The following is a 10050-nucleotide window of genomic DNA, read 5'->3' as shown; positions in this document are numbered from 1 at the left end:
TAGGAATATATCATCTATGTGGACTTATGTAACATCTATAAAATAATACATATTTTATGATTTTATCTTTTAATATGATCATCCATATCATTAATAAAGTAGATGTTTTAATTATAATTTTTTATAAAAATTCTTTACTATTTCATCTTTTATATTTTATAACTTTTTAGTTATACTTTTTTATATATTTTTCTTTTTAAAATTTAATTAACTTTATTTTGTTAATTTTACTATCTCTAATAATAAATACTATCCAGAATAAAATTATAACAAATATAAATGCGGTTTATTTTTGTTACGGTTTTTATCAACACAATTTTTACAACTATAATATATTTTAACAATATTTTTAATTACAATTGTTTTTCTTAAATTGTATTAACTATTTCTTTATCATTCAACAAATGTTCATACACACAAGACTACACCTTTAATTCCACTGCTCTACGTGTAAGAGTCCAGCCCGCCAGGAAAACTTTAAATCTGCAACCGTCCAAACACGATTAGCCACATCCAACGGTTCCTGAGAGGTCTTGGAACATTCTGGAAAAGACTCGCAAACCCTAACAAAGGGGAAACGGTTCCTATATAAACCCCACTCTTATTCTTGGTTCTTCCTCTTCGTACTCAACCTCTAACCCCAGCCGCGGTTCTATACCTCTCAGATCTCTCTTCATTCGCCGACGCAATATCAAACTCACCATGGCCGCCAAAGGTGAGGGTCCAGCCATTGGAATCGATCTCGGAACCACCTACTCATGCGTAGGTGTCTGGCAGCATGATCGTGTTGAGATCATCGCCAACGACCAAGGTAACAGAACGACGCCGTCTTATGTTGGATTCACCGACACCGAGCGTCTCATCGGTGATGCCGCTAAGAACCAGGTCGCCATGAACCCTATCAACACCGTTTTTGGTAAGTTCTTTTACTTCAGTCTTATAGCTGTATTACCAACATTCTTTTAATTGCATGTTTTTAGTTTGATGTTGTTGGTGTCATTACGCTTTGTGTTTTTTCTTTTGCATGCGGGTATGACTTGGAATGGGATGCTGATTTTTAGTTAATTTATTTTAAAATTGTTTTCGAAAATTTCGTTTTTGATTCTATTTAGCCGATGCATGTGCATGTAAGTCTTTGCACTTTGCAGTGCATGATATCATTTTGATGGATATTGTGCATTTTTTACTGGTGTTGAATACTGAACGTTGATTGAGGTGTCTTGCGCACCTTTTCTTACTGCGGATTATTTATGTATTGAAGAAGTCGTGATGTGAACGCATGTTGTCCCTGTCGATTTATAAAGTGTTTTGGCTGTTCTCTTTATGTATGTGTATAAAGAATGTGTATGTTGGATGTAAATTACATGTTCAGAAGGTTTAGTGCTTGTGGATTCATTATGTCTTCGCTTAGAGAAATGAGTTTCTTTTATAAATTATAATAAGCTCTACTTAACAGTTTTTGGAAACATCGGTAATTAGGAGATTGTGCACTGGTGAAAAGTTCATTCAAACACGGTCTTCATTCTGACTTTTTTTAACATAATTTGACTGTTTTGACTAAGAATTTTTTTCACGTATTTTTACCCTAAATGCGCTATTGATTGTCGTGGTCCTGCAGATCGGTTGTTTTAGTATTTTTCTCGTTGCATTTTGTAGCATAGTAGACCTTTGCTTGTATTCGCTAATGTGAATTTACAATGCACATGTTTATATATTTGTTTTGTATCTTTTACAGATGCCAAGAGATTGATTGGTCGTAGAGTCTCCGATGCTTCTGTTCAGAGTGATATGAAATTGTGGCCTTTTAAGGTTTTTGCTGGACCCGGTGATAAGCCAATGATTCAGGTTAGCTACAAGGGTGAAGATAAGCAGTTTTCCGCAGAAGAAATCTCTTCCATGGTACTTATGAAAATGCGTGAGATTGCTGAAGCTTATCTTGGCACTTCGATCAAGAATGCTGTTGTTACTGTCCCGGCTTACTTTAACGATTCTCAGCGTCAAGCTACCAAGGATGCTGGTGTTATTGCTGGTCTTAATGTCATGCGAATTATCAATGAGCCAACTGCTGCTGCTATTGCTTATGGTCTTGACAAGAAGGCTACCAGTGTCGGTGAGAAGAATGTCTTGATTTTTGATCTAGGGGGTGGTACCTTTGATGTCTCTTTACTAACCATTGAAGAGGGTATCTTTGAGGTGAAAGCCACAGCTGGGGACACTCATCTCGGAGGTGAGGATTTTGATAACAGGATGGTGAACCATTTTGTTCAAGAGTTCAAGAGAAAGAACAAGAAGGATATCAGTGGCAACCCAAGAGCACTTAGGAGGTTGAGGACTTCTTGTGAGAGGGCAAAGAGAACTCTATCGTCTACTGCACAAACCACCATTGAAATTGATTCTTTGTATGAAGGAATTGATTTCTATTCCACCATTACCCGTGCCAGGTTTGAAGAGCTGAATATGGATCTCTTCCGTAAGTGCATGGAACCTGTTGAGAAGTGTTTAAGAGATGCTAAGATGGACAAGAGGACTGTCCATGATGTTGTACTAGTTGGTGGCTCCACTAGAATTCCCAAGGTTCAACAACTTCTGCAGGATTTCTTTAATGGAAAGGAGCTCTGCAAGAGTATCAACCCAGATGAGGCTGTGGCATATGGTGCTGCTGTTCAAGCTGCTATCTTGAGTGGTGAGGGTAACGAGAAGGTCCAAGATCTTCTCTTGCTTGATGTCACCCCACTCTCTCTTGGGTTGGAAACTGCTGGTGGGGTTATGACAGTCTTGATCCCCAGGAACACTACCATCCCAACAAAGAAAGAACAGGTTTTCTCAACCTATTCTGACAACCAGCCAGGTGTTTTGATCCAGGTTTATGAAGGTGAGAGAACAAGGACCAGAGATAACAATTTGCTGGGCAAATTTGAACTTTCAGGCATTCCTCCTGCACCCAGGGGTGTTCCTCAAATCACAGTGTGCTTCGACATTGATGCCAATGGTATCTTGAATGTCTCTGCCGAAGACAAGACTACTGGCCAAAAGAACAAAATCACCATTACCAACGATAAGGGTAGATTGTCAAAGGAAGAAATTGAGAAGATGGTTCAAGAGGCCGAGAAGTACAAGTCCGAAGATGAAGATCATAAGAAGAAGGTAGAGGCAAAGAATGCATTGGAGAACTACGCATACAACATGAGGAATACCGTGAAGGATGAGAAGATTGGAGGAAAACTTGACCCAGCTGACAAGAAGAAGATCGAGGATGCTGTCGAGCAGACCATCCAGTGGCTAGACACCAACCAACTTGGAGAGGCAGATGAGTTTGAGGACAAAATGAAGGAATTGGAAAGCCTCTGCAACCCTATCATAGCCAAAATGTACCAGGGTGGTGCTGGTCCAGACATGGGCGGTGCAATGGACGATGATGTTCCTGCTGGTGGAAGTGGTGCTGGTCCAAAGATCGAGGAAGTAGACTAAATTTAGTTAGTACCTGCTTGCTATTTATTTTTAAAAAGACTCACTTGACGTTGTTTTGTTCTTGGATTTAAGTTAAGAAAGTATGTTTGTCGGTATCGTTTCTCTTTTATTCCATTTTATTTTAGTTGTGACAGATGCAAGGTTTTAAGCTTTTGTGTTGTATTCTGGTTTCTCAGTGTGTATCATGTTTCGTGGTTTACAAATACAGGCCTCAGGTGTCTGTTTCTCTATTCTGGTTCATTATGCTTATCAAGCTAATTCCTTACCAAACACGAGGCATTCTACATTTTTACCACGGACGTAGTGAAATACGCAGTTTTCTCTTAACAAAATTTGTTTCTCTTCTCTCTTTTCTAACTTAAATGAATCTGGTTTAGAATTAGTCTTACTTCACAAAATTAGTTTCTCTTCTCTCTTTTCTAACTAAAATGAATCTGGTTCAGAATTAGTCTTCACAAAATTAGTTTCTCTTCTCTCTTTTCAAACTAAAATGAATCTGGTTTAGAATTAGTCTTTGTCTTCTCCCTTTTTACATAGAAGTTAAAAAAAGTTTAGGGGTATTTAATTCAGTATACAAGGTATATTTGCCTCTGTTTACAGATAATGTTAGTGGTCAACATTTTGAATTCACAAAAGATGAATTTCGTTTGAAGTTTGGTAGGGTAAAGACTTGTGCATTTCGATTTTACAGAAAGGAATCAAGAAAAAGCTACCCGGTTCGCTGGCAAATTAATATTCTAGTACGTGTGATACACAAGATAACATTTATTTAAATAAAATGTATACCCATTATATATCTTATTTAAAATCATAATAAATATTAGAACAATTATAATAAATTTGATATAAGATCATTTTTATTTATTAACACATTTTTTAAGAAAAAATAGATTAAAAGGGATAAGAAGCTAAAATGAGCACACTAATAAATATGAAAGGAGTGGTTTGAAATGGTAATGACGCTTACTAAAATACCCTTTAAGAAATACTCTCATTTACCATAAACTTTTAAAGACACAAAATACCATAATTAAAGAATACTTTATAACAATAACCATTCAGAATAAGGAATCAAAATATTATAAGAATGTGTTAGCCAATGAAGAAATTCATTGTATAATAATACCAGTACTACAATATAACATAAATATTTACTTAATTTTTAATAAATTTCACTTTAAATACGTAAATTATATTGCAATTAAAATGTATTAAATACATGTTTTTAATATTAACATATTTTTAACAAAATAATACCCATTCTCTATGTTTTTCCTATATTTTTTAAGTAGACATTTATCTCTTTCATATTTTTTTTTATAAAATACACTCACCATTTAAATGTTTAAACGTTTTTCTTATTTTTTTAAAAATACTTCTTTTAATTTTTGTTTCTAATTTTTTTAGACAACATAAGGAAATTAAGTATCTACTTTTATAACCTTAAGCTCAAAGTGATATAGTGTAATTCCTCCATGTATTTAACTACTGATATTTTTTCAAAATATTAAAATATAATTTAAAACTATAGATGAAAAATGGCAATTGAAAGACATGAAGAAAAAACTAATAACAATAAGATTAGGCACAATAAAGTTGAAACAAGCAAGGTGTTGCTCAGGAGTAAAATAAAGACGAGATTAGCCATCCTCTAATTCACAAAATCAATATTGCCTGTGTAGGCTTTAGTTGCAGTGAAAGTGACTAAACCAAATTTCCACCTCAGCTGAAATTAATGGGTTCAACTACACACATAGGTTAAAATTCAAAAGGTACATAACTTCAGAAACAAAAATTGAAATTCATAATTTTTAACCAGATATAAAACTAATTCTGGTCTCCACTGTGTGACCACATCAAACACTTGATGAGAAAAATCCAGAGGGTGAAAACATTTCAGTGAATCCAATATCAGAGGACAAGATAAGAAAGGAAGCCAATATTCAGAAGCACAGGACCCCACATATTCGAAAGCATACTAGTACAGGCAAGGAAGGACCCGTGATTCTAGATGACAGTTGCTGTTACATCATGATTCTTGACATTACAAGATGCAGGAGCAGTTGCAGTCATTAGAAAAATATTTATGTGTTGCTGCAATTGCAGTTGTGGACCAGAATAATGGTTATCATTGAAGAATGGATGGTAGAATATAGAATTTAGAGGACCGCTTACAATCAAGAAGCACAGCAATTAGTGAAGGAAAAAATTATATGGCAATACATTTGTATTATAGAATGCACAGTACGGTACAAAGTTTACTAGAACAATGAATAACGGACCATGCTGGAAATAGCCATGTATTTTTCAGTAAGTGCCTAACTCAAGTCAACATGAGATCATTCCCCACATTCGGGCGAAGGCAAACTCGAACTTCATGCTCCTCTGATCCTGGAAGAAGCTTAGGCACAGTTATCTCAAGCACAGATCCTGGCCCATCATAGTAAGCTTCTATGTTGGCATCTTCAGGAATTCGAGTTGGAAGAGGGATTTCACGAACAAACTCTCCAGGAGGGCAGTGCTCTGACAATGGCTCTGCAAGCTTGAATGTCCTATCGTTTCTTTTGATGAAGGGCTTGCGAGATATGCTCACACAGGAAACCTTTATGATGCCATGAGTGACGGTATTCCTCCATGTAACTTTCACACTGGGAAGATCAACGAATGGCAGACTGATAATGATCAAGTAACCTTGTTCATCCTCATAAATAGTTTTTGAAGCTGTAACTGGTCCACTCACATTCTTCATCACCCCACTGAAGTCATTCAACCAGAGTGATTCGCTTGGGTGCATTACCAAATCTGGGATCCGATCGGATTGAGGATTAACTGCCAAGCAACATTCTTCATCATTCCCATAAAAGAAAAAGTCCTTTCTTTTCTTGCTGCTAATGGAAGAAGATAGATTTATCCCATCACCGTTTCCGAGGTTAGATAGATGAGTTGATAAATTTAGCACAGATCCATTAAGCAGCTTCTTTGGAAGGGGATTTGGAACACTCTTGATTAGAGGAAGTGGTCTCTCAAGCTCAAAGTCCGTGTTGGGAAGATTCCTCCATGAACTGAAGTCACTAGCTTCTGGAGGGATTGTGAAGTTCAAATCACGTCCAGTGAGTTCAATCCACTTCTTCTGTTCATCCTTATCAAGACTCATAAGATTGGGTGCTGGAACAACCTCAATGCCATGCAAACATTGAGGATTTGAAAGCCCTCTGTAATGCTTTCGTTGCATACGGTGGGATCGAACAAAACCCCGGTCAGCACTAAATGGAAATGGACGCTCCCCTTGGCGGGAATGCCCATTCATGTAACTCCTCAGCTGCATCTTACCCAATGCATTCTCCGGCCTCTCCTTGAAAACCCACATGTACATGTTTTCCATGTCGTGTTGAACCATGAAAACATCAAGCTTAATATCAGACTTATCGAACCCTGAAACACCATTGGTGTCCCTAACAACCTTGGCCTTAGACTTCTCAAGCAATGCTGGCTTGAAGTAAAATCTGAAGAAAAACCAAGCACCCCATATGCTATCAAGCCGCTTGGCACATTTCCTTCCAACTTTGGGGAGTAGGAGAAAGCTCTCAGGCTCATATCCTTGAGCACCACCAAGACCAACATCCAGCACTGTATCAGAAGGGTCAGGATTCCATGGCTGTGGAGGGGGACTGCGCTCAACCGAGAGGGGCAAATTGATATCAGGTGGACATGGACAAGAGAGTGTGATTTTGCCATTCATATCCAGATCCAGTTCCTGATGAGAAGAAGGTGCACTTGAATCCATGGACAAGAGTGTGGAGGGGTGATGATTCTCCAATTCCATCGAAAGACAACATGTGAGAAGTGAACCACCCATTGGATTGAACTACCTCATCAGTTTGATGAGTTTTGCTTCTGGTCGGTTCAATGTTGCCATTCCAAAAACAATTGAACAAATCAACCTTATAAACATCGTCATCATTCATATCAATCCCCACAACAATATCAAACCCTCCCTTCCCATTCTTTTATTAAAAAAACCCACCTTTCGAATAAGATAACGGAATCCCACACACCCACCAAAAAAACTAAAATTAAACCATACGATACACGACACCAATAACGCTATCAATAATAAAAATCCTACCTTTTACCATGGATTCAATTTGAAAACTGAAACTATACATCTTTGTACACAACTACAATTCTTCATACTTTTCCAAAATGTATTTAATTTTAAATTAGAGACACCCGAAAAGAAAATTGAAGGAGATCTTCAAGGAGTACCTCTGGGAATAAGCATCGAAAAATGAAAAAGAGGAGGAAGCAGCAATGGCTAAGATGGTGGTCTTCTCCATCCTGTCATCCATACCATTGAATTCTACCCTAGACTTTTCCTTCTTTTTTTTCCCCTTTTATTTCTTTTGACAAGGCAAAGAAAAAAAAAAACTATATTGGTGAGGCGGTGAGTGTGAAAAGGAAACAGAGAGAAAGGAAGAAGCAGAAACGTGATGAAGCGTCTCACTGGAGCAAGAACCTCGAAACAGGTTCCGTAGGTTAAACTAAAGCCTGCATTGACAGTGAACCGGGCCTGTTGGACCAGCCTGCCTTCCTTTGTCCATCAGTACTACTCGAAAAAGACTCTTTTTTTTTTCTCAATCAACAAAATATTTGTTTAAATAAAAACTATTTAACAAAACATTTTTTAAATATAATTACCTTTTTCTCTTGGAGAAAACATATACTGTGCCTTTAATCACTCACTCAATACTTTACTCTTGTATTACTATTATACACTAGAATTAGAGTTGATAAATATAAATAATGGGATACATTTCGTACCCAATTATAATGAAAAAGTCATTTTATTAATTTATTTTTATAAATTAAAAAATAAATCCAGTTAATTTGTTAATATATTTTGTATGAATGATATCAAATCCATCCATAAAAGTAATATTTCAGATAATTTTTGAAGAAATTAAAATTAAAATGCGTAATAGTATTTAAAATATATATTTTATTATAAAAATTGTTAGATAATTTTTTATCCATTAAGTATTGATAGGAATATTTATTGGATTTTTAGAAATAATAAATTGACCATCTGAAAATTAAATAAAAAATATATGAATGAATTTGATTCAATATATATTTTTAATATTTTTTAATAAATGAATTGTATATATAAATGAATGATGAATAGATGAATTATTTTATACTTCTGTTAAAATCTTAGCGAGATGGTAAAACTCTTATTTTTCTAGTACATGATTTTCAGTTTCATTCTTTTTTCTTATCTTATAAAAAGAGATGTATATGGAACATTTTATTATTATTGACAATAAATATATATTTTTACAATGACTATTAACTACGCAGCACTATAAAATTTTGTCCAACAAGTAATACTATAAAAATCAACATTGCATTAATTTTTTTCCCAAAATTTATCATTAGAGTTTTGACTTTATAAGCAACTTGATCCTTTAAAGTTTTAATTTTATAAGTAATTGAAACCTTTATTATGAAAGAAATCATTAACATTAATTTAAAGGAGGTAGGAGGGGTTGTAATAAAATGTCAATTTTTTCATGTTGGCCTAAACGTAGACATACAAAATTTTGACACTTTATTCAATGAATTAGTTTTAAATTAGTGATTGACTAATAATTAAATCTATACTATTTGATTGAGATTTTACCTTTTTAAAAGAAGATGTGTAACTACATATAACTATGCATAAACCATACTAGTCATGCTGCATCATATCAAAATCTGTTTCGTTTTCACAACCATCTTTGGGTGTGTATAATCTTTACCTTAAAAATGTTTCTTGAATTATCATTTGTCAAGTTATTTTTTTTCAAATTAATTTGAGTATGCAAATAAGATTCAACATGTGAAGGGATTTGAAGATTAATTTACCTTTATTCTTTCAAGTAGCACTATAAGAATCAACAGGACATATAATCTCTTATTAGAGTTTTGACCATATAAGTAATTATGTTATCATAAAAGAACCAACAATGTTAATTTTAAAGTTGTTTGAATGAGATTGTAATAAAATGTGAACTTTTTTTCTAATGTAGTATATATATATAAATTTTGACAATTTGTTCATTAATTAATTATAAATTTATAATTAATTAGTAATTAAATTCTATTGAAATTGTTTGAACCATAGTAGTCATGGTGTACTTCATCCCGATAAGTTTGGTCATGACAAACATGTTTGGTGTGAATAGTCTTTACCTATAGTGTTTTCTTGAGTTATTATTTGTGAAGTTAGTTTGAGCATGGAAATAAAATTCAACATTTTAAAGGATTTGAAACCTAACTTATCTTTATCATTCCAAGTAGCAGTATAAGAATCTTATTACACTAAAAACTTTTTGAAAAAATTTCACTAGAGTGTTGATTACAAAAGTAGTTTGACCATTTTGTTCTAAAAAACAACAAACAATATTAATTTTAAAGGAGTTATTAGGGGATTGTTTCAAAATATTAAGTATGTTGGCGACCTATTACAAAATGTTAACTTCTTTTGTGTGTTAGCCTAAGATTGAAATAACAAGTGAACTTTAGAAATGAGAAAGAGTC

At 34.5% G+C, this 10050-nt stretch overlaps 2 protein-coding genes across 2 annotated transcripts; one reads left to right on the top strand and one right to left on the bottom strand.

Annotated features, from left to right (window-relative positions):
- The first annotated feature begins 416 nt into the window (after positions 1-416).
- LOC137829483 (heat shock cognate 70 kDa protein 2) lies at positions 417-3698 on the top strand. The gene is made up of 2 exons (XM_068636285.2): positions 417-916; positions 1736-3698. Exons 1-2 carry the CDS (start codon positions 703-705, stop codon positions 3466-3468), a joined length of 1947 nt encoding a protein of 648 aa, XP_068492386.1. The 5' UTR covers positions 417-702; the 3' UTR covers positions 3469-3698.
- A 1876-nt stretch (positions 3699-5574) lies between these two features.
- LOC137829480 (uncharacterized) lies at positions 5575-8053 on the bottom strand. Its single transcript, XM_068636282.2, has 2 exons — positions 7735-8053; positions 5575-7362 (listed from the first exon to the last, which is right to left on the bottom strand). The coding sequence occupies exon 2, from the start codon at positions 7322-7324 to the stop codon at positions 5792-5794; it is 1533 nt and encodes a 510-aa protein (XP_068492383.2). The 5' UTR covers positions 7325-7362; positions 7735-8053; the 3' UTR covers positions 5575-5791.
- Between the last annotated feature and the right edge of the window lie 1997 nt (positions 8054-10050).

This window comes from Phaseolus vulgaris, chromosome 7 (genome assembly GCF_051622355.1).
Source record: "Phaseolus vulgaris cultivar YP4 chromosome 7, ASM5162235v1, whole genome shotgun sequence".
Lineage (NCBI taxonomy): Eukaryota > Viridiplantae > Streptophyta > Magnoliopsida > Fabales > Fabaceae > Phaseolus > Phaseolus vulgaris.
Note: the sequence above shows the minus strand (reverse complement) of the source record. Positions and strands in the feature narration are given on the sequence as shown.